The sequence below is a fragment of the Gymnoscopelus microlampas genome, assembly GCF_963454915.1.
Source record: "Gymnoscopelus microlampas genome assembly, chromosome: 19".
Taxonomy (NCBI): domain Eukaryota; kingdom Metazoa; phylum Chordata; class Actinopteri; order Myctophiformes; family Myctophidae; genus Gymnoscopelus; species Gymnoscopelus microlampas.
Genome location: NC_139956.1, coordinates 35815221 through 35841349, shown reverse-complemented (window position 1 = coordinate 35841349; position 26129 = coordinate 35815221). Strand labels below are relative to the sequence as shown.

The window sequence follows — 26129 nt, the reverse complement described above, 5'->3', positions numbered from 1 at the left end:
CAAACCCTACATTTTTCACACACAATAAAAGGAGAGTTTTTTTTTTATAACAGCGGACTGTTGCTGTCCATGGTGCTGAAGGGCTGACTGATTGTTTATTGATTATTGTTGTTTATTGTTACTGCCTTGACTGCCTTGCCTAAATATTGTGTTGCGTAGATTTCTCTCACTATTAAAGTGACGTTCTTCACGCCGTTTGCGTGCAACAGTAGGTATAGGCGCAGTGGTGAATCTGCTCAACACCAGCATCAGCAAAGCAACAGCAATCCGTAGTGGAGTCAGTGTGGTGTCACAGAATTCCACAGGTCACCGTTTTCGTTGTAACCGTGGTTTTGCGGGGACTGTTAGCTCTGGTCCAGAGCGTTAGTGAGTTCTCTCTAACTGCTCTGCTCATAGACCCAACATTAGGGAGAGGTCTCCGTCTTTATAGTCAAAATTAAACAAAACTACTTCACTACTTACCGAAACAAAGGCAGTTCTGTGTTTTTGAAAGTCTATTCCCAGGGTGGGAAGCCTCTCAGTACCCCACCTTCTCTGTATAATACACTTTTTGGGGAGAAAATCAAATATGTCCGCCAGATGGCAATTATTTAATTTATTCCACTGCGCCCCCTATAGATCCGGTCAATATAAATTACCATTGACCAGATATGTAGGGGGCGCAGTTCTACCTCTCTTCATGAGCACACACACATTTTACACACACTCCCCTGCACAGTGTGTGTTCGCGCATCACACGCACGCACGCACGCACGCACGCACGCACGCACACACACACACACACACACACACACACACACACACACACACACACACACACACACACACACACACACACACACACACACACACACACACACGCTAGAGCGCATAGGCCGTCGTTGGAAGCGGCTGACAGTGGCATCTCTCTCTCTCTCTCTCTCTCTCTCTCTCTCTCTCTCTCTCTCTCTCTCTCTCTCTCTCTCTCTCTCTCTCTCTCTCTCACACACACACACACACACACACACACACACACACACACACACACACACACACACACACACACACACACACACACACACACACACACACACACACACACACACACACACACACACACACACACACACACACACACACACAGGTCTGGGCTGCAGACAGACAGCAGCAGCCAACAGGAGAGTACGCTACAGCAGCCTAAATAACACCGTTCTATCCTTTGTGCCGCCGCGCGTCCCTCCTTATTTCTAATAGCAGGACAATTAACGCATCATTATCATCATCATCATTATCATGGACCTGCTGGATAAAAAGGAGCGTCGAGGATCCAGAGGATCCAGAGGATCAGGAGGATCCGGATCAGGATCAGGCGTGAACCTCAAAGGCTTGCTGAAGAGAAACTGGCTCCTCATCGCTACGATCATTTCTGTGGTGTTAGGTATGTAATCCCCCCCACACCCACCCATACACCCATCCATCTATAAACCCACCCTCGATCCCACCTCATTGTCTGTGTAGATGTAATGTCTGGTGGTCCCACAGACCCTCTGCATACCTGTGTGTATAGGTGTAAACCCCATGCTGTACAGTACTGACTGTGTATCTCATTGCTGTTACTGCCTTCCGTTCTGTGGCCGACTGAAGACACATAAATCAACCTCTTTGCTGTGTTTTTTCTTTGCATATACAGGCTCTGGGGGGAGGCTGGGTTTTTGGGTTAGGGTGTGTGTGTGTGTGTGTGTGTGTGTGTGTGTGTGTGTGTGTGTGTGTGTGTGTGTGTGTGTGTGTGTGTGTTAAAGAACATGTCTAATTTATAGATGTGAATCTTTTAAGCTGTCTGTGCCATATTCACATTCTTAAATCATATAATTGTGAGTATAAGCTCATAAGCCTCTCTCTCTCTCTCTCTCGCTCTCTCTCTCTCTCTCTCTCTCTCTCTCTCTCTCCCCCCCCCCCCCCTCCTCAGGGCAGGCATGGTGTTGATCTCAGTGTCACCACTGTCTGTGTCTGTAGCTCCGTCTCAGTCAAACGTGACTAGACTCAAGTGACAGCTTTCTCGCCCCCTAAAATCCTCTCCAGCGTTCATTTTAACTCTGAGAGGGTGCAGAATGGAAGCAAATGGACCCGTAGAGGGTCCATTTGTGCACTCTCAGAGTTACATGTCTGTCTACCTGTGGACTTGTAGGATTGGTCACTGCGTATTCTGTAGCTAGACTAAGATAGAATAATAAAATATCTATATTTTATATGATTCATATTTTGCTACAGAAAGTTGGGTTGAACCCACTATATTTTATATACAGTATGCATATAGAGATAAGTGGTAATATAGTACAGTATGAATGAATGAACATAGATTGGATCAATATTACTGATTGATTTTACCAAGCGGATACAAATAGATCTGGCTTGTGAGATGGTTCATTTTGTTTGTTTGAACAAACATGAACTAAAATGTGAGTGTGCGTCATTTAGGTTGTCCCAAGTCTCCTGTTATCCACAAGAGTGTTATATTTATTGACCAAACCTCTGATTTTATTGTAGCTTCTGAAGGCATGGTGTGTTTGCCTTGTGCAAGACAGTGGCTGGGATAAACAGCACAATAAAACAAATGACATTTTACAGGAATTGGATTTTGTCCCCTCATCCCCAACACACACAGAATGACACACACACGTGCGCACGCACACACACACACACACACACACACACACACACACACACACACACACACACACACACACACACACACACACACACACACACACACACACACACGCACACACACAGCTGACCATGAAATGAAACATACTTTTATTGTAGTTTTTTCTCCACTAGAATTATTTGAAAACTTTAGTCACTACTTTGTACATTTTTATTATTATTACAAAACATACATTAACCACTTCAGCCCTATATACATTTCAGCCATTTGAAAATAGCCGATCTACAGTTTTATACATTTCATACATATGGTTCCTTGTGAAATGGGACATTCTGCATAATGAGTACTTCTACTTATGTACTTTAAGTACATTTGTATACCAACACTTTTGTACTTTTACTCAAGTAATTTTCTTATTCCAGACGTTTACTTGTAATTTCTACATATACGTATTGATACTTTTACTTATGTAAAACATTTGTGTACTTTTTCCACCACTGGAAACATGGCATTTAAATTTAGGGAAAAGAGACAAATAAAACTTGATAAAAAAAAGTGAGCATTGGACAATAACATACAAAGGAACAATAAAGGAGAAAAGAAGCAGTGGTAGTGTTTAGGATTGCTGTTTAGGGCAAGGCAAATGTATTTGTGTAGCACATTTCAACAACAAGGCAATTCAAAGTGCTTTAAAACATTAGGCATCGCGACATTAAGACGCAGAACATTAAGAGAGTGCAGACGAAACTCCATTATTAAAGGGCATTTGAATTAATTCAATACATAAATAATAAATCAATACAACAGAGGAATAAGAGAATACATTTACATTGCAAAAGAAAAGAAAACTGGAAGGACTACTTTACTTGACTTGACTTTATTATGGATCCACCATAAGCACTTGCCTAACCCATTAAAACCGGGAAAGCATCTGTGTCATTTTAGATGTTTGCCTTGGCTTTTCAAAAATAGTAGATCTGCAAGTAAATCTGCTATATTTTAAATATATTTTTAGACATTTTTCAAAGTATGAGAACTACTGGTTTTAGAAGTTTTGTAGAACCGGCCTCAGCTCAAAGCATGGCTACTCTTCCTGGTGTCCCATCACACCCACAATACAACTCATACACATCAACAAACAATGCTATTAGACACAACAGACACAGACAATAGTTCACATATAAAAATGTTAATCTGTTACAATGTAGAAAAGGAAACAACTTTCAGAGATATGCAACTTTACAATATTTTGGATTTCATAATGAAGAATAACCAAGGGATTTTTCAACATAGCTTTTTGTCCCCTCCTCCATCTTTCTGTTTGTCTCAACCACCGTTCAATCATATAGTTCCTGATATTAGAAGGTATTGTTTTAACAATATTTTGAATTCATCTTTAGAATAATCTTTCACAATATGGACTGGCAATGAATTCCACCTCACCGTGGCTCTCTGACAGGTTATGTGAACGTCTTCTCTCTTTAGTATTGATTTAACCCATTAAGACTGGGAACGCATCTGTGTCATTTTAAGATTTCTTTGGCTATTCAAAAATAGCAGATAGCAGATTTGTATTTTATTTTCTATTTAAAAATGTGTGCAAATCTTTGAATATATAATTTTATTTTAAAAGGCAAACATTTTTACTCAAATCTTTGCTTCTGGGGAAGCAGTTTTCTTTTGAAAAAAAAAGTATATATTTGTGTGGTGCTCAAACTTCTTCATGTCAAGGACCCCCAACATAATATGTATTTGGCTGCGGACCCCCATCTCAAAATATGTTGTTCCGGGGACCCCCCAGAAGCAAAGATTTGAGTTACAAATTTTCGCCTAAAAATATATATATTCAAAGATTTGCACACATTTTCAGGATTTTAAAAAAAATAGCAGATCTACAAAGCTCATATGAGCTTGTATATATGCTATTTTTTAATAGTCAAAGACATCTTAAAATGACACAGATGCGTTCCCGGATTGAATGGTGTTAAACCAATTGAGACTTGTTGCAGTCAGGTCTGCAGTTTTTTGGGGAGTTTGTTCCAGATACTGTATGTCGTCATGCATTTAAAAAAAGCTGCTTCTCCAGGTTTAATTTTGGTTCTTCTGGGTTCAGAAAGCAGCCCTGATGTCCCAGATGACCTGAGAGGTCTGGATAATTCTGGACGGGTCACAGGATTATTTATTTTTAATGTCCCTGGCACACTTTTGAATTCCCTGTAGTATTTTTGTTTAACTGAGCATTGATCGTTTCTGTGCCCAGAAAGGAGAATGTCAGGTGCTTGCTTTAAATGCTCACAGGCATGTAAGCATTGTAAACATTGACTCTCAAGGATGTAAACATTGACTCAAGAATGTGTCCTTTCTCTACTTTATTATAGTCACTCTTCACTAATGATTATGTTTATAACGCTATGGTCATTCAGGAAGGAAAGGTCTGCCCTGGTGAACTGGTGTAGTAAAAATCAGTAAAACAAAGAACATGGTGATTGACTTTCACAGAACCTAAGAATGTTCTGCAATCTTAGAGTGGTTCTCAAAGTGGGGTCTGGGGACCCCCAGGGGGTCCTTGAAGGGGTTCCAGGGGGTCCACAATGAGTTAATCATAGCCATGCAGCAAAGATCGTCGGGAACGAGACTCGAACCCGCGATGCGCTGTCAGGCTACATAGGAGCCAATACGTAATCAATTTAGGGGTCCTCGAACCATGGCACACCGCAATATCATACCTGATCCCTCACACCCTGCCTGTTGACTCTTTGTCACCCCTCCTCTCCCTGTGGGAAGAGATTCGGAGCTATTGCACCAAAACCTAAATTATTTCATAGTAGCACTGTCTGCACCATCAACTCGTTGATGTTGTCGGGCAGAAACCTCCAATCTCCATATTCTAACTTTTTGTTTTGTTTGCTGTTTTGTTGTTTTTGTAAATTAACACCCTACTTGATCACACTACAGCGTCACACAAAAGCATCAAAAGTAGCAGATCTACAAGCTCGAAACGCGTCGCGAAGCGACGCGTTTCGAGCTTGTAGATCTGCTACTTTTGCTATTTCTGAATTTGAATCCTGAAAAGTAACAGTTTTGCACATAATGAGGTGTCCACCTGACAGAGACAAACTCCTAAACGATGCACTTCCACGCTTTTTGCACGTTTACTGTGATCTTGTTGCTCACTCTTCGTCACTAATGTATGTTTAACACTATGATCACACAAGAAAGGAGGGTAGGCTATCTATTATTATGGTATTAGGCTGATTCATAGAGTTTCTATTGGCCAACCGCTTGAGCAACTCTATGAATCAGCCTACTGTAACCATAATAACGTATCAAGGCTTGTCAACAACAGTGTCTCTGGTGATGATCCCAGCAATGTTGTGAGCAGTGAATAGGAATTGTTGTCATTCAACAGATCACACAGTACACAAGGTCACATCGTTTAATAATAACGTTCTTTTGTGCACCAATCAATCGTGAAATTGAATATTGAGCGTATAAGCCCAGATCATGGTGCCGCTGATTTCTCAGTTCTTATATCAGTATGTATTTATTTCATTCCTTTAAAAAATGTAAGCAATTATTTTCATGGTAAGATTGTTTAACCCATTAAAACCTGCAAAGTATCCGTGTCATTTTAGATTGAGCTAAAAAGCATTATTTCATACTTTGGCTATTCAAAAATAGCAGATCTACAAGCTCGATCTTGTAGATCTGCTATTTTATGAAAAATCGCTACAATTAGTGCACATTTTTGAATATATGTATTCTTTTAAAGCGAACATTTCTCACAACTCCAATCTTTGCTTCTGGGGGGTCCCTGAAACAAAACATTTTGAGATGGGGGGGTCGGTTGCCAAATACATATCATTTTGGGGGTCCTTGACATGAAAAAGTTTGCACACCACTCAGAAAACTGTTGCTACAAAGACATTTGTAGCATCAGCCTCAGGTCTTAATGGGTTAAGCAATTATTTTCACCGTTAGATTGTAAGCATATTGTGTTCCTGCACTGCTTTATGTGGCTGTATGAAGTGCCAAGGCTTTCGTTCAGAATTGCAAATCCAATTTTGTTTCTCCAATCTGATCTTTAGGATCAGACTGTCCACACTGTTATTTACAAGTCATCAGATCAGATTTGTGCAGCTCACTGCCATTCCGATCAACATATCGGCGGTGTCGGGAGGAAACCTCTTATCTCCAATATTTTAACTTTTTGTGTTTGTAAATTAACGCCCTACTTGATCCTACTACAGCGCCACACAAAAAACATCAAAAGTAGCAGATCTACAAGCTCATTTTGAGGCTTGTAGATCTGCTACTTTGGCTATTTAAAAAAGAAAATCGGATTTGGCCTGCCAGTGTGAACATAGTCCTTGAAACATTTCTATCAGCCTTGTTGCTGGCATGGCAATAAAGACCTTGAAACTTCAACTACCAAAGTACCTTTTTAGTCCATATAGTGAATTGCATGTGTACCGGCCCTCAGCAGTGATGCATTAATCCATTACGACCGGGAAAGCATCTGTGTCATTTTTAGATTTCTTTGGCTATTAAAAAATTGTAGCTATGAGCTTGTAGATCTGCTATTATTTTTTTTTATATTTTTTTTTGAAAAATCGTGGAAAATGTGTGCAAATCTTTGAATATATATTTTTTCAAGCAAACATTTTTACTCAAATATTTACTTCTCGAGGTCCCTGGAACAAAATATTTTGAGATTGGGGGGTCCACGGCAAAATACATATCATTTTGGGTGGTCCTTGACATGAAAAGGTTTTGAGCTCCACTGATATAATTTATAGCAACATAAGTTTTTTTCAGAAAACTGTTTACATTTTTTCATATATATATTCAAAGATTTGCACACCTTGTCACGATTAAAAATAAATAAATAGCTGATCTACATTACAAGCTCATGAGCTGTAGATCTGTTATTTTTGAATAGCCAAAGAAATCTAAAATGACACAGATGCGTTCGCGGATTGACTGGGTTAAGCAATAAAGGAGTCGCCTCGGCCTCAACCTTAAGCTACAGTAGCTCATAATGGCAGTGGATGGACCGCAGTATCAAAGGTGTCAGGTATGAAATGGGTCAGCGCTCCCGGAGTCGTTACACAGTATCGTTGGAATGCAACTTCAAAGAATGCTGAACACGGTGCAGCATTTTTGGGGGTGGGACGAGTTAAAGGAGCACTTCGCCCATTTTCAACCTATCTTCATATTGTTGCTGTCAAGATGAAACCGCATTATTTCCATATTTTGACTTTTTGTGTTTTGTTTTTTTTGTAAATTAATGCCCTATACTGTCAGGACTGACGGTTTAGGACCCAAATGCAGACTTAAGACAAAATCCAACTTCACAGGGGGTTTAATAACCAAACACTGAACAACAGGACATCACAGAGGAACAAAGGTTACAATATAATCCAACAAGGAACACGCCCAAACACAGGGCTTAAATACACACAAGGATAACGGGACACAGGTGAAACCAACAGACAATTAAGACACGATTGGCTAAGGGATTAACAGTACACAGGTGGAGATAACTAATAATCACAGGGAGGTGAGACAGGACAAGAAACAGTAACTAGGTCAGACAGGAAAACACTAGGACATCACTACAAAATAAAAGGTACAAGGGGCACAGGGAACAATTGGAACGATACAACAAAATAAGGTACCAGAAACACTTCAAAAACAAGACACAGAAATGCATATCCTGACATTACCCCCCCTCAAAGGGATGGCTACCAGACGTCCCACAAAAACAACAAACAAGAGGGGGCCCGAAGGAGGTCAAACAAATCTTCACACTAGACTGGGGCAAAAAACCTGAACACAGAAACTGTCAAGAACAAAAACTGACTGGATACTTGACAGGGAACAGGACTGGACAAGAGCAAAGAACCAGGGGCTAGATAAATGGGGCAGGGCGGAGTGGGACAGGAACAGGGCTAGGAACAAAACATAGAACTGGGATGGGCAGGGCCAAAACTCTGCACTAGCTCAACTAGGCAGGACAGGCTCAGAGCAGGACAGAGCAGGGTGATACGGGACTGGGGAAATTGACCAGGTATGGGGAGAAGGACTGAGGACACCGGCAGAGAAAAGGTGACAAGAAACGGGCAGAAAGAGACAAGATAGAACAGGAAACAAGCACACAGGCATACAAGAAGACACACAAAAGGACAGGCACAATAAACTAGACAAAGAGACAGAAAACAGCCAACAAACATCACACAGACTAGTCAACAGCCAGACGGCTAGCTGTAAGGCTGATAAACCGGACAGACAACAAGGAAACACTGACAGACAGACGAGAGGAGCAGACAGGACTAGACAGAGACTACACACAACCAACGAGACTGACTGAGACCGACAGAAGGATTTACAATCATAATAACAGAATCACACAGAAAGGCAGGTGGGCAGACACACAGACAGACAAGCAGAAAGGCACAAAGACAAGCAGACGGGCACCAACTGAGACAAACCAATAGACAAACAGATTAACTGACAAATAGGCAGGCAAGCGGACAAACAGGTGACTTGACACAACAGGCGGGAAAGAAAGTCAGAGGGAAGACTGGAGGACTGGGGTGTAGATAGACGGACAAACAGACTGGCAGACAAACTAGCAGACAAGCAGAGAGGGAGACAGGCAGATACACAAATAGGGAGAGCAGCTAACAGGGTGGTTGGTGGACCAACTACACCCCTGGCCAGAGGGCGGGGTGTTCCAGAGTGGAACTGGGGGAACTTAACAGACTGGAGAAATGGGGAATTAAGGGCATGAGAAACAGAAGGGCTGACAAAAGGAGAAATGGGGGTGCGAGTGACCTGGGAAACAGGAGGTCTGACAGACCAGGCAGGGGAGCTATGCTGGGAAACGGAAGGAATAGGCTGGCTAGGTACAGACCTAGGGACGGGGCTACGAACGTGGCTGGGAACAAGGCTAGAGACAGTAAAGGGACTGTGGACAGGACTAGTACGGGGGCCCAGAACTGCGTTAGGTCTGGGTAATGGAGACAAGGACCCAAGGGGACTGGGACACGAGGAATCTAGGAAACATGGGGGCAAAGGCTCTGAAGGGCATGGAGACAGGGTACACAGAGACTGGGGTACCTGAGAACAAGGAGACCGGGGCACAGGGAGAGGAGAACCGGGGGCAAGCGGCTGAAGAGCAATCTCGGGGTCCAGCGGCTGACCTGCAAGCCCAGGGTCTGGCAACTGGAGTGCCAGCCTGGGGGCCAGCTGCTGGAGTGCAGGCCCGAGATCCTGCTGCTGTAGTGCAAGCCCAGGCTCTGACAACTGGAGGTCAGGCCCGGGGTCCGGCAGCAGGAGTGCTTGGGCAGCATCGGCGGTGACGACAGGGCACAGTAGACAAAGTTCAACAGGGGTGTCAACAGGGGTAACGGACAAGGGTCCCGGCAGACTGTCAGCAGAAACAGCCGACAGGACATCTGGCCGGGCGTCGGCAAAATCCGCTGATGAGGTCTCTGGCAGGGCGTCGGCGGGGGCAACCGACGAGGAAACAGGTGGGACGCAGGCGGGGACAGACGACGAGGACACAGGCATGACACAGGCGGGGACAGCCGACGAGGACACAGGCGGGACAGATGATGAGGACACAGGCGGGACAGATGGCGAGGACACAGGCGGGACAGATGACGAGGACACAGGCGGGACAGATGACGAGGACACAGGCGGGACAGATGGCGAGGACGCAGGCGGGACAGATGGCGAAGACACAGGCGGGACAGATGGCGAGGACACAGGCGGGACAGATGACGAGGACACAGGCGGGACAGATGGCGAGGACACAGGCGGGACAGATGGCGAGGACACAGGCGGGACAGATGGCGAGGACACAGGCGGGACAGATGGCGAGGACACAGGCGGGACAGATGGCGAGGACACAGGCGGGACAGATGCTGGCAGTACAGGCAGGGTGTTGGCGAGAACAGCCAACATGACTTCAGGCAAGACTGGGGGCGGAGTCACTGTAGTGCTGGGCAGCAGTGGAGCCATGTGAACGCTGGGCAGCGACACACACTGGACACTGGCTAGCGATGACTCCATAGCGCTGGGCAGCGAGAACTCCAGGGCGCTGGGCAGCGAGGACTCCAGGGCGCTGGGCAGCGAGGACTCCAGGGCGCTGGGCAGCGAGGACTCCAGGGCGCTGGGCAGCGGAGAGTGCTGACGGCGTCGGGAGCCACGCCGATCACGCTTCTTCCTGGAGGGGCCACAGTTCCCCATGGAACGGGGCAGGTAAGACCGCTCCCATGGGTCCGGGACTGGGGCCATCTCTGGACATGCAGGTGCAGAGTCAGCGAAGTCAAGACAGGCAGGTTGAAGGTCAATTAGCCCTAGTCTGATTGACCTGGGCTCAGGCTCATCACTAGCAGGCTGGAGTACAGGCTGGGAAGCAGGCTGAAGACGAACACGTTGAAAGGTAGCAGGAAGTGAGGAGTCAGGTGTGTCAATGAAGTCCTTAGCCCACTTAGGTAACAAACTCCTCAGCCAGGGCTTAGAGGAAACCTCCCTTTGAGCCAAAGAGAGAGCAGCGTGTCTGCGTTCTTCACTCTGGGACCTCCTCCACTCACCCTGACAGCAGAGGATAGAATAAGTGGCTTCATATAGTTCATCTTCAACATAATCGACCACTGGGTCCATCTCCAACTCTTCCATTTCTTCTGAAGCAGGCAATGAGGCTTCTGGCATGGTAGACTGCCTCAATGGCTTGCTCCAAACTGGCATCGTAGAAAATAAAAAATAAAACAAAAAGCAACTTGTCTGCTGGGTCCTTGACTGGTTGGATTATAATGTCAGGACTGACGGTTTAGGACCCAAATGCAGACTTAAGACAAAATCCAACTTCACAGGGGGTTTAATAACCAAACACTGAACAACAGGACATCACAGAGGAACAAAGGTTACAATATAATCCAACAAGGAACACGCCCAAACACAGGGCTTAAATACACACAAGGATAACGGGACACAGGTGAAACCAACAGACAATTAAGACACGATTGGCTAAGGGATTAACAGTACACAGGTGGAGATAACTAATAATCACAGGGAGGTGAGACAGGACAAGAAACAGTAACTAGGTCAGACAGGAAAACACTAGGACATCACTACAAAATAAAAGGTACAAGGGGCACAGGGAACAATTGGAACGATACAACAAAATAAGGTACCAGAAACACTTCAAAAACAAGACACAGAAATGCATATCCTGACATATACATGATCATACTACTGCGTCACACAAAAGTATAAAAAATAGCAGATATACAAGCTCGAAACGGGCCGCGAAGCGGGGCACAAAGCCCATTACGAAGCTCATTATAAGATGGCACCATTTCCATCTACTCACTCTGTGTGGACGGTTCAGAAACCTGCCTACCAGTGACATCATCAGTGGGGATTCCAAGCTAATAGAGCACAGCCTTTTTATCTTCCTGAAAAGTTTGCATGCTATAATAGAAGACATTGTAATTGTTTTCTATCAATTAGTCACCCCATGGAGACTTCAATTTATCGATATTTTCTTAGTTTTTTTCGCATTCCTAATCTAATATTTTGAGGACCCTCGGACTGGAAGGTAGCGGTTCCGGTAGGAGATACAAAGGAGACTCTTTGTGTCTCCTACCGGAACCGCTGCCGGTCATCAAATTATTGGCTTAGGAATGCGATAAAAAAAAAAAAAAATATCCATGAATTCAAGTCTCCATTGGGCGACTAATCGATAGAAAATACGTCATTATCCCTTAAACAGAAAAAAAACACAGTAGTCTAATCTACAAATGCTCCGTTTTCCATTCCGAGCATCTCGTTTCAAGGACTGAACACAATGCATTCCATTCTATCCACATCCCCCCTGTACTGTGGTGACTGTGTTGCATGATGACATGGATCCACTGTGTCACTCAGGGGCGTCATTTAAAGGTCCCTGGGGATGACAATTCACATTCAATCTAATCTTCTCTACCACTGAACGTTTTTGCAGATTTGACTCTTGCGTACTTCATATTGGAATAGCTGTCGGTGTGTGTGTGTGTGTGTGTGTGTGTGTGTGTGTGTGTGTGTGTGTGTGTGTGTGTGTGTGTGTGTGTGTGTGTGTGTGTGTGTGTGTGCGTGTGTGCGTGTGCGTGTGTGTGGCTCTGTCATGTGCGTATGTGACTGTCAGCCACTCTCACAAACTGTTATGGGTGTATTATGGGAAATTGCAGATCTACAAGCTCATACAAAAGCGTTGAGAGCTTGTTAGATCAGCTATTTTTGCACAACCATATAAATCAAGGGTTACGTTCCCATATCTTGCAGGGATGCCCTCCCAAAGTCCATTTTTTTTAACACACAGATGATATAGACACGGCTTGGTTGAATGCTTGATTCTGGTCAGTCACTGAACTCAGCGGTGTATTATTTCTGGATAATGACCGATGAGCTCTATAACAGACCTCTGTCTAATCAAAGGCTCAGAGCACCTGCTCATATCAACCTGCGCTGCTTAATGCTATGCCGTATCCAACATGACAGCCATGTAAACAAACACACCATGTAATTTACAACTAAACGTTGCTCTCAAGAATGTTTTTGAAAACACTTGAAGCGAGAAATAGACAATGCAGTAACCAATGGAATACTTTTATTGCCGTAAGCAAGGAAATACTGTTTTGTTGGTACTTTTGGGCCAAGTTATTAATTAATTTATTAAGTAGCCGTGTAATAAGTGGGATAATTGACGGGTCACCGGTCATTATTGAGAAATAAATCCCTTCAGGGTGATTAGGCATCTCCGCTACACGTCGGTGCCTAATCACTCTGTCGGGATTTATTTCTCATTAATGACCGGCAACCCGTCAATTATCCCTTGCTTAATGCACGCATTTTCGGCGGGCAAGGCCGTGAACTGTTTATATCCCATAGCCAGGAGCGACTGTGCTGGAATTGCAGGTTGGTTGTCTGCAACAATGGTTCTCAAAGTGGGGTATCACAACGCGTCACTTCGTGCCACGCTGCAAGCTTTAACATCCGCTATTTTTTAACATGTTTGAAATCTTGAAAGTATTTGGAAAATGTTGAATAATTTCGTATTTTTAACATAAATCCTCTCTTCTGGGGGTCCCTGGCACAAAACATTTTCAGATGGGGGTCCGCGGGAAAATACATATCATTTTGGGGATCCTAGGCACGAAAAGGTTTGAGAACTACTGGTCTACAATATAATAAATAAATGGAATTTGTATTTTGTACAATATACAGATAGATACATATGTACAGGAGGAGAGGTTATTGTTCTGTCAGTGTGCTGGAGTTTGAGCATTATAAGGAAGCAGGTTGAGATGACATGACAAGTGCCGTCGCTATGGTAACGTAAACGAACGGTCTCCGATCCTCAACCTTGATGTGGACTGTCCAGGTTTAGAATGTTGCAAGGCACAGTTTTTTGGTATTATGTCGCACACTGTGGTTGTAAGTTCTTATCTCTTCCCAAATGTTTGATCTGACCGATGCTTTAGTCACATGAACCCTAACGTTCCCTGTTCTAGGCATGTTATACTAGGTGTAAATATCAGATCTACGAGCTCACAACCCATCGCAACATGACGCGTTGTGAGCTTGATGATCAGCTTTTGTGTCCACCACCATTGCGTAGTATAGTACCGGGTTAAGTGGTTCATCGCATTTTCAGCGGGCAAGGCTGTTTACATCCCATAGCCAGGAGCAACTGTGCTGGAATTGCTGGTTGGTTGTCTGCAACAATGGTTCTCAAAGTGGGGTTTCACAGCGCGTCACTTCGTGCCACGCTGCAAGCTTTTACATCTGCTATTTTTGAACATGTTTGAAAAATCTTGAAAGTATTTGGAAAATGTTGAATCATTTCGTATTTTTAACATACATCCTCTTTTCTGGGGGTCCCTGGCACAAAACATTTTCAGATGGGGGTCCGCGGGCAAATACATATCATTTTGGGGATCCTAGGCACGAAAAGGTTTGAGAACTACTGGTCTACAATATAATATATAAATGGAATTTGTATTTTGTACAATATATAGATAAATATGTACAGGAGGAGAGGTTATTGTTCTGTCAGTGTGCTGGAGTTTGAGCATTATAAGGAAGCAGGTTGAGATGACATGACAAGTGCCGTCGCTATGGTAACGTAAACGGTCTCCGATCCTCAACCTTGATGTGGACTGTCCAGGTTTAGAATGTTGCAAGGCACAGTTTTTTGGTATTATGTCGCACACTGTGGTTGTAAGTTCTTATCTCTTCCCAAATGTTTGATCTGACCGATGCTTTAGTCACATGAACCCTAACGTTCCCTGTTCTAGGCATGTTATACTATAGGTGTAAATATCAGATCTACGAGCTCACAACCCATCGCAACATGACGCGTTGTGAGCTTGTTGATCAGCTTTTGTGTCCACCACCATTGCGTAGTATAGTACCGGGTTAAGTGGTTCATCAGAACAACCGAGTTAGTCAATTATAAAACAATCTATTAGAATCATCATCATACGAATGATTATGTGTGTGTGTGTGTGTGTGTGTGTGTGTGTGTGTGTGTGTGTGTGTGTATGTGTGTTCCAGGGATCGGCCTGGGTGTGGTGGTGAGGGAGTACACCTCCCTGTCTCACCTCCACAAGCAGTACTTTGGCTTCCCGGGGGAGATCCTGATGAGGATGCTGAAGCTGATCATCCTGCCCCTCATCATCTCCAGCATGATAACAGGTATAACCTCATTAAAGCCAATCTGGGAACCCATTCTTTAACCCATTAAGACCTTAAGCAGATTCTACATAATGCCTTCTAAACCAGTAGTTCTCACACTTCAAGATGTGAAGAAAATTTACAAAAATAGCAGATGTACAAACTCACAACGCGTTGCAACGCGGTGTGAGCTTTTGTACCGACAGCTTTGTATGACAGCTTTTATTGGTATGGCACATTTCATACGAACACAAACTCAATATGCGGCCCTTGAGAAATAAGTCATGCAAAACATTAGCCGTAGATTACGACATTCTGACATTTTTGATTCTGACATTTGCAATCTACGAGAGTAGATAGCTCCAAAGCCCGTAGTTCTCCAAACATGTACAAATGCAAAATATAAGGTGCTTACACTTGTGCCCCAAATGTTAACTCACTCTACGGGCATAGTAGTGCAATGTAATAATCCATATTTTTCAATAAATAAGTGTTTTAATCCCATCTGTGGCCGATTATGTCGGAAATTCCCAATGGGCGGTAGTGACGAATCGCATCTGGAATTACACTAAATGTAAACAGGAAGTAAACGAGGGGGGAAAAGACAGACGGGATTAAAACACTTATTTATTGAAAAATATGGATTATTACATTGCAATACTAGACCGTAGAGTTAACATTTGGGGCACAAGGGTAAGCACCTTATATTTTGCATTTGTACATGTTTGGAGAACTACAGGCTTTGGAGCTGACAATCCAGTGGGATGTCCCAGAGGTGTCAATTGGGTATGGCAGGGTATTGCAGCTGCCATACCCTGGCTCCAGGGGGAAAAAATAAATAAATCCATGAATTCATTGGGAGTTTATTTTTGTTTTGTTAAGAAGAGCTAAACCAGCAGATTTTAATATGGGGTTAACATGACACCCGACGCAAATAACCACAAAAAACTCAGAAGAATTCGCCCCAAAACGCAAAAGAAATCCAAACATCCACGCGCTGCGTGCAAGCACGCGTCCGTCATACCTTGGCTTTTGCTGAACTGACACCACTGGGATGTCCGCTATGACTCTCGTAGATTGAAAATGTCAGAATCGATAAAATACATCTACGAGAGTCGTAATCTACGGCTAGCAAAATAGTAAAACAAAAACATCACACATATCCATACGCACTACACTGGATACATCAAGCAAGCACACTGAAACGCCATTGCATTTCAAGCAACACCTGAACAATAAGAGTGTGGTGGAGCATGTCTGACTGGTCGTATTGTTAGTGATGATGACAAATGCAGCTCTGGGATAATCCCTAAAGTAATGGCTGTGTTCTATCAATCACCTCCATCCCTTGTACAACAGTGTCGCTTGATGACAAGAATTGGTTTTCAAGCTGACAACAAGCTTGAAAACCAAGCTCAACCAAAGCTCACACCAATGCTCACAACGCGAGGCGTTGTTGGATGCAAAATATGTATGTTTTCATTTATATTTCTATTCATCGCTCTCAATAGTGGAACTGTCCCTAACTTGACCTGAAAGGAACAACATATTCTAACAAAAAGTTAAACTGTTTGGTTTGTCTGTCTGTTTGTTTGTCTTTTTTTTTTTTTTTTACTTCTTTACTGTCAAGTGATTATTGTCTCCGCCAGAGGTGGAGAGTATGTTTTTGTTCTTGTCCTTCCGTTTGTCCGTCCGTCTCAGCCAAGCTAACATTGGTCAAGCTTCACGTGACACGTGACAATATGTCACGTTTCACGTTGTCGCCAATGCTTTGATTGGCTAGCGAGACGCATGATGAAATAAAATCCTATAAATAGGTGTGTCACTTCAAAAATTCATCTATATTTTTGGAAGTGAGCTTCCATCAGCCAAGCTAACATTGGTCAAGTGACACGTGACAATATGTAATATAAATAGGTAAGACAGGATTAATCAGGAACAAAACTGGCGGAGACCTCGGAGCACAGGTCTCCGCCAGTACTGTTCCTGATTAATCCTGTCTTAACTCACTTCAAAAGATATAAATGATCTTTTGATGTGACACACCTATTTATAGGTCTCTATTTCATCATGCGTCTCGCTAGCCAATCAAAGCACACCCTTTCAACATATTGTCACGTGTCACGTGAAGCTTGACCAATGTTAGCTTGGTGGACACACGGAAGGATGAGAACGAAAACATAGTCTCCTGGCGGAGACAACGAGAACGAAAACATAGTCTCCTGGCGGAGACAATTAGGGTTCTGTGCCCCTGTAAGTCTGGCTATAGGCTAGTAAACGCTCTCTGTACTGATATCAGAATGTGTATTGGCCTGGGGTTGATATAAGAATGTGTATATATTAGGGCTGGGACTCGATTAAAAAAAATAATCTAATTAATTAGAGGCTTTGTAATTAATTCATCGAAATTAATCGCATGTTTAATCACATATCAATATTTGACCTGAGAAGCAATTTCTTTTCAGTTAAAATAGATTTTGGTATATGAGTGAATCAATGAGTGAATACATAAGTTTAAGCAACAAAAAATAGTTCTGCACACAACCGTGTTTTTATCCACGCTTCCATCAGAGAGTTTTTTAAATCTAAATTTCCCATCCACTGGGACAAGCAAAGCAGTCTGATCGGCTTCTTGTCCCATTGCGTGCACTGGGGTGTGTTGGCTGTTGGTTGGTGCACTGGTATGATCGGTACGCCTGAAACTCGTCCAGTGAGGTTCTGTGGTGCATAAACTCAGCGCGATTAAAATGTGATTAATATTTTTAATCGCGTTAATTTTCTGTAATTAATTAATCTAAATTAATCAGTTAAAGTCCCAGCCCTAGTATATATATATACAGGGGTTGATATAAGAATGTATTCCTACAGGGGTTGATAGTACAGTATGTACTGTATATCGTTGTATAAAATAAGTATGTATAAAATAGCAGATCCGCAAGCTCGATCTTGCCGATCTGCTATTTTTGAATTTGAATCCTAAAAAATAAAAACTTTTCAGGTCTCTGTCAGGTTTCCACCTGACAGAGACGATAGGTACAGGGGTATAACAATGTACTATATGTTTACAGGGGTTGCAGCTTTGGACTCTGAGGTTTCTGGAAGGATCGGCCTGCGAGCCGTCATCTATTACTTCTCCACCACCATCATCGCTGTCATCCTGGGTGAGTAAAACTGAATTATATTTATGTTTATCTCCCATAAGGGTCCATTTGTACCACTCTCAGAGTTACAGAACTCCCTGGACCCCGCTTCGAGAACCACTGCACCAAATGATACGGATGGCGTTTTAATTCAAACTCTTTGGGGCAAGACACGTGACATGTGACATCGTTCTAAAGACACGTTGGGTGACTTTTATGTACACGTACAAAATAAATTGTGCCATTTCCAAATGACACATTCTACATTCTATACTAATCCCTATTTTTGGTTTAATCTTTCACAAGAAAATAACACTGTCAGTCTCTTCCATTCTTCTGTCCACTTTTCTCTGAGTGTCTGTCGCTGTCACTGTAGCCTGGATACCAGACGAATCTGCCAGTGCAAAACAAAAAAAAGCCCTCGGCAGATTTGGTCTGGCCCCGCTCGGTTGTGATTGGATTTCCCCGCCCCCTAAGTTGTGGGGCACCAATCAGGGACCAGTATACAAATATGGGGCGCGTTTATCACTTTATCATTTTTTTAATCCGCCCCTTCGAAATGTAGGTTCCACACAGAGATTCCAGACCAATATCCACACAGTAATATTAGTCTGGCCATGCCAGGCTACTGTCACTGAGCTGTGGAATATTTGCACATCTGTCTTCTTCAGGTATCATCTTCGTCATCGTGATGACCATCAAGCAGTAGAACATTTAAACATCTGTCTTCTTCAGGTATCATCTTCGTCATCGTGATGACCATCAAGCAGTAGAACATTTAAACATCTGTCTTCTTCAGGTATCATCTTGGTGATGACCATCAAGCCCGGAGTGACCCAGACGGCGGACCACATCGACCGGGCGGGGACCACCCCCAACGTGACCACGGTGGACACCCTGCTGGACCTCATCAGGTGACCTGACACACCTGGGAAATATTAATCCATAAGATCCGAGGCCCGATCTAGAAAATAATGCCTTCTTAAACCAGTAGTTCTCAAACGTTTTTGACCCAGGGCCCCCAGAAGAGAAGCTTTGTGTAAAAAAATAAATCTAAATTATTTAAAAAATGTTCAAACACTTTCAAGAGTGAAAACATTTTCCAAAATAGCAGACTCGCAATTGAACCCCTATAGCGTCACTAATTCTACAATTCTAAACATTCTGCAAAAATATTGATCTACAAGGCTCACAACGACGAAAATAACAGATTTTCACCAACTTAATGTGTGACGATAGCGGTGTAAAGGCTTAAACTGAAAAGTTTGAATGTGAATCTCTATTGAGGCCTATTTTAGCATAGTAAATGCCCTATAATCCTGGGGGCCAATCAAAAGCTTTTGTTTGACGTCTGACAACAGCTACCATATGTCAGATGCGTCTTAATGTGCCATGTGAGGCACCACAGTATTACCAGCTTACACTGTCCTTATATCTGTCCTAATTTACCTAATTGACCTTATGCCAAATACCCAACCTCCAAAATATTTACTACAATGTTAGAGGGAACCTGGGGCCTTGGATAAAAAACAAATCAGGCTTGATTTGTACTTTGTTGCGGGCCAGTGTCATGCGCTATAAATAGCAGAAGGTTGTAGATAGGCTATTTTGGGCGCGGCATGCCGGTACGAGACAGGCACCCAATGTCTAGTATAAATCATGTTTCTGTGTTGCAAACCACCATTCATTCACTGTACGTTTCCCCCATTGCCTCTTAACCCTTTAAGACCGGGAACGCATCTGTGTCATTTCTTTGGCCATTCAAAAATAGCAGATATACAAGCTCATAGCACGGCACCGAGTGCCGCGCTATGAACTTGTAGATCTGCTATTTTTGAAAAATCATGAATATTTGTGCAAATCTTTGAATAATATATATTTTTTAAAGCGAACATTTTTAACTCTGTTACAACTTCTGGGGGGGTCCCTGGAACAAAACATTTTGAGATGGGGGTCCACGGCCAAATTACATATCATTTTGGGTGGTCCTTGACATGAAAAAGTTTGAGAACCACTGATATTATAGCAACATACTTTTTTTCAAAAAACTGATTTGAATTACAAATGTTCGCTTTAAAAATATATATATTCAAAGATTTGCAAAAAAAAAATCACGATTTTTCCCAAAAAGTGCAGATCTATAGGCTCGTAGCCGCGAGCTATGAGCTTGTATATCTGCTATTTTTGAATAGCCCAAAGAAATCAAAAAATTACAGAGATGCTATCCCGGGTTGAATAGGTTAAGATTATCGGCCTTTCCCACTCCCACACTTTCCAATATGAACAATAAAGCCATCACACGTTTAGCACTCACAATAGCAATTAACACTCATCATCCCCTACATCATCACTTCGAACTCATCATGCCATCTGGACGAATATACAGAACTTTGAAATGGCAAAAAGTTTGTTTTTAGTAGGAGTTTTGTCCCTTCAGCCATTGCTGCACTAAACAAACTGCCTCGCTGATATGTTGGTTTTGTGTATTACTGGGGACTTCGTGTATTGGTGTTATGTTGTTGTGTGCTATGTTGTTTTGTGCTATGGTTGTGTTTTTCTGTTGGAACAGACTGTGAAGATGAATATCCCTGAGGGGACAATAAAGACTATTATTATTATTATTATTACTAACACCTCCAACTGTCTTCTCCTCCTGTCAACAGAAACATGTTTCCTGAAAACCTGGTGCAGGCTTGTTTTCAACAGGTAAAGTGGCTTTTTTTGCACACATGCATTCTCCTACACAGTATAAACCAAGCATAATGGTATGGCGGCTGGCACTCTGCGGCCAGTCACGCCACACAAGCCTATCTGATGAAGTGAGTGTGAAACATATGTGACTGCTGCTGGTCAAACCTTCCCCATGTCGTGATTTTAGAAACAGTAGAAAATAGCAAATTAAATTTGTTTTTTTGTTTGTTGTGTTATTCGATTTTTTTCATATTAACACAGTTCGAATGTTGAAGAAGGTTTGTATTGCAAAAGATAGTCCTATCATTGTACTCACATATTGTCTCTGTCGGATGGAAACCTCATGTCCAAAACTGTTACTTTTCAGGATTCAAATTCAAAAGCATCAAAAGCTTGTAGATCAGTTATTTTGGATGCTTTGTGTGACGCTGTAGTGCGATCAAGTTGGGCTTTAATTTATGAAAAAACTCAACAAGTTAAAATATGGAGATGGAGGTTTCTGCCCGACGGCGACGATGGGAATCTAAACTCAAAATGTGACCGTTCCACCGCAGTACAAGACGAAACGCAAAGAGCTGGAGCCGGCCAGAGTCACGGTGAACGCCACTACCATCCCGCCTCTCTCAACCACCCTCATGGCAGTTATGGAGGTAGGTGTTTCAATCACCCCCTATGAGCAAGGCATTCTCACTTCCAACTCCTCCCGTTTCAACACTTGGTCGGGTAAAATTCGGGGATCCGCTGACTAAGTGCCTATGACTATGAGCTTGTAGGTCTGCATTTTTTGAAAAATGGTGAACATTTTTGAAAATCTTTGAATATATAGTTTTTTTTAAAGCGAACATTTTTAACTCAAATCTTTGCTTCTGGGTGTCCCTGGAACCAAATATTATGAGATGGGGGTCCGACATTTGCAGACATGTAGAATCCCCAGAAGCAAATATTTGGGTTACGCTTTAAAAAGAATATATATTCAAAGATTTGCACACATTTTCATGATTTTCAAGAAATAGCAGATCTACAACCTCATAGCACGGCACTCGGTGCCGCGCTATGAGCTTGTATATCTGCTATTTTTGAATAGTCAAAGTCAAAGCCAAAGACAATGGTTCAAGTGGTTAAAATCTAATGACAGATACTTTCCCAGTCTTAATGGGTTAATAGCTACATCCCTTTCTTTCAATTATGTCCTACTGTACATTCCGTTTGCCAGTCAAATTGTCAAATTCCGTCGTGAGTGACATAACAACACAGTCTATCAGAGCATACCTGGCACGTTAAAAAAAAAAGACTTCAAAGGCGTTGTCAGTGTGTTAAAAGGTGAGGCCGAGGGGTCATGACCAAGCTTCTGTATGTGAAGAGAAGGGAGTGAGAATGTTTTGCTTTCAGTTGATAATACATCTATAGATACGGAGCAAAGTGGCAGCCAGACATGGCATTTCCCCCCCTATCTTTGCCTTGCAGCTGTGGTAACAATATATCACCTTGCATGGGTCTGCAGCTTGCTTCAGCACTCTGGTCTCCGCTTTAAAAGATGACAACAATGGTCCCATTTTACGCCTAGCATTAACACGCCTCCTGGGTAATTGATTTTAATTGGGTGTGGTTTAAAATGCATTAAATCCAGTTGTAAATGCAGCAGAAATGCATTAAACGTCTAATTGCCGAAACCACTCAACGGACGTCGGACCATCAGCAGTACTGGACACTTTTGGGTTTGTAATTCTGAGAGCAAACGAATAGGACCGAATGCACCATTTGGTTCCATTTGTACACTGTCAGAGTTAAATTAACACTGAGGATTTCACAGTGTATAGATTAGGTTCCCAGAGATAAAAGATGGTATGAAATGGGGGTTTGTGGCCTAATGTGTATCAAACTGGGGGTCCTTTAAATGCAAAAAATATTGAGAATCACCGGCCTAAGCCTCCAATCCTCACACAACCACTGGAGTTGCATTCGGACACATTAATAACAACATCAATCTGATTGTAATCTAGACATGCCTAAAATCTGATTTGACTTTGAGTTTTCCGAGTGGAAAACTCTTGTAAATTCTTGTAAATTCTCTGAATTTACATCTCATATTCATCGGTTTTCATAGCCGGAAACCTTGTTTTTTTTGCAGTGATAGCCTTTGCCAGTGGTGTAAAGTAACTAAGTACATTTACTCAAGTCGAGTATTTCCATGATTATCAGTACTTTTACTTTACTCCACTACATCTCAGAGGCAAATATTGTACTTTTACTCCACTATAACTATTTGAAAACTTTAGTTACTAGTTAGATAGATTATTATTACAAAACATACATTAACCACTTCAGCCCTATACATACATTTCGGCCATTTGAAAATAGCCGATCTACAAGCCGATCTACAAGCCGATGCGACGCATTGTGAGCTTGTAGATCTGCTATTTTCAAAAGATGTTTTTTACATTTGAAAACTTGAAATGGGACATTCTGCATAATGAGTACTTTTACTTTTGCTACTTTAAGTACATTTTGATGCCAATTCGTACTTTCACTCAAGCACATTTTGAATTCCGGACTTTTTTACTTGTAACAGAGTATTTATACTTTTACTTAAGTAAACAATGTGAGTACTTTTTTCCACCACTGGCCTTTGTGACTGGCCTGCACCTGGCCCTCAATATCTGCTGTAACGCAGCAGACCTACACCATAAGCGCCAACGTATATTTAGGCACAGGTCAGTGTGCTGTGATGCCGCACAAAGAAAATTGTGCAGCTCATCAATGGCTCTTTAGAGCGAGCTGAAAAAAAGTGAGCCGAAAAAGCGAAGAAGCTTCCTGGAGCCCCGGGGTGCTCAGCGAACCGGAATGAATTGATTCCTTGTCCCCCCGTCTCTTGGCAGAACATCACCAAGGACTATAAAATCGTGGGGGCATATTCGGACGGAATCAACGTGCTGGGCCTCATCGTGTTCTGCGTCGCCTTCGGCCTGGTCATCGGGAAGATGGGCGAACGCGGGCGGATCCTGCTCGAGTTCTTTGGCGCTTTGAACGAAGCCACCATGAAGCTCGTCCAGATAATTATGTGGTGAGTAAGATATTGTAAGGTGTAAGTCATATAGTGTGCGTGTGTGTGTGTGTGTGCGTGCGTGTGCGTGTGCGTGTGCGTGTGCGTGTGCGTGTGCATGTATATATATATATATATAGTTCTATAAAGCCCTCTATTCCCATAATAATCATTTCCTTTTTTTTATTTTTTTATTCCACAGTTCTGCAGTGATACATCACATGACTATATATGAAAACACCAATAATAATCATTTTTACAGAGTGTTTGTTTAGTAACAGGTGTCTTCCCTTCTCCCCAGCTCTTTAGTAAACAGAACATAGAAAAAAAATGTAGTGCCATTAATAAAATACAACAAAATAATACAAAATACAAAATCTCTGTCAGCTAAAGAACTGGAGAGACAGGGAGAGAGACCTCTGTTACTAAACAAACACACGATAGCAATGATTAATATGGGAATATAGAGCTATTTAACATTTGTTTTAACTAAATAAATCACTTATAGCCTGCCCTCACTTGATACTTTAAAAAAAAAAGTCCAGGCACATTTCTTTCATGTTCAGTTAGGCAGCCTCAAGCTGCATGTTGGTGAACATGTCAAACAGAAACTGTTCCATTCAGAACAACGGTGCTCAGTGTTTGGTGTTCTTCCTTCCAGTTACATGCCAGTGGGGATCCTGTTCCTGATCGCTGCCAAGATCATCGAGGTTGACGACTGGGAGATCTTCAGGAAGATGGGTCTGTACATGGTGACGGTGCTGAGCGGGTACATCCTGTTATTACTGTATATACACCCCCCCCCCCCCCCCCCCAGTGGTGGAAAAAGTAAACACATGTTTCACCTAAGTAGAAGTATCAATACCACAATGTAGAAATACCCACTTTTTATGGGTAAAAGTACAATATTTAAAACTTAAGTAAAAGTACAAAAGTATTGGCATAAAAGTGTACTTAAAAGTACCAAAAGTAAAAGTCTTTTGAAAATAGCCGATCTACATGTTTTGTAATAATAATCAAAATCTACAAAGTAACAAGTAACTAATGTTGTCAAATAATTGTATAGTGGAGTAAAAAGAACAATGTTTGCCTCTGAGATGTAATGGAGTAGAAGTAAAATGATTGAAAATTGGTAATACTCCAATAAAATACCTCAAAATTGTACTTAAGTACTGTAGTACTTGAGTACATGTACTTAGTTACTTTCCACCACTGCCCACCCCACAACCCCACCCCACACACACCCACACACACACACACAGGGATTTATGGCTGACATTTGGGGCTGATTCGCGCTCCAGAGATCCTGTAAAAAAAAAAAAGGAGAAAAAAAGCTGAGCTCTGTGTAGGGGCTGATAAGGACCAAGGACATTTTAAAAGTGCTCGGGCTGCAGATGCGGTTAATGAGAGCTTGGGTCGGCCGTTCAGGCCCTTCGCCTCTAAATCTTAACAGACAGGCTTAAAGACTCGCCCAGTAAATCCCCTTCACGTTAACTCAGTCGGTGCTTCAGTTGTGTGTACTGAGAGGCAGAATGGATGCGTTTTCCAACGTGCAGCAGCGTCGTTGCGAGTGTGTGTCCCGTGAGTAGCATGTAACAGCAAGCAACTGGGGAGGTTAATGATGAATGGTTTAACCGTTAACCGATTATTGCAACGCCGTCTCACTCCCCAAAAGCCATATTGTGATTTAGTGACCAAACGTCAACGTGTGCCTTGAAGGGAGGGGGGGGGGGGGGGGGGGCACTTAAGGCACATGTTGACTTTTCGGGACTTCCGCATTACAGCAATGCGGAAGTCCAGTTCTCAGCATTTTTGATGGTCCGACAAAGAAAATGGTTAAAATGTCGGGAGAGCACCGTCTCAAGTGGACTTGAGCCACGGGAGG

The 26129-nt window shown here is 42.7% G+C and overlaps 1 protein-coding gene across 1 annotated transcript in view; it reads left to right on the top strand.

Annotated features, from left to right (window-relative positions):
* Positions 1-1272: 1272 nt before the first annotated feature.
* slc1a1 (solute carrier family 1 member 1) overlaps positions 1273-26129 on the top strand; it is a gene marked incomplete at both ends in the record, with an annotated part of 30289 nt that continues 5432 nt past the window's right edge. The window contains 8 exons of the mRNA XM_084042374.1: positions 1273-1417; positions 15254-15394; positions 18442-18534; positions 19313-19427; positions 21177-21219; positions 21759-21854; positions 24081-24265; positions 24906-25013. Coding sequence (XP_083898500.1) covers positions 1273-1417; positions 15254-15394; positions 18442-18534; positions 19313-19427; positions 21177-21219; positions 21759-21854; positions 24081-24265; positions 24906-25013 — 926 coding nt within the window. The remainder of the gene's footprint in view (positions 1418-15253; positions 15395-18441; positions 18535-19312; positions 19428-21176; positions 21220-21758; positions 21855-24080; positions 24266-24905; positions 25014-26129) is intronic.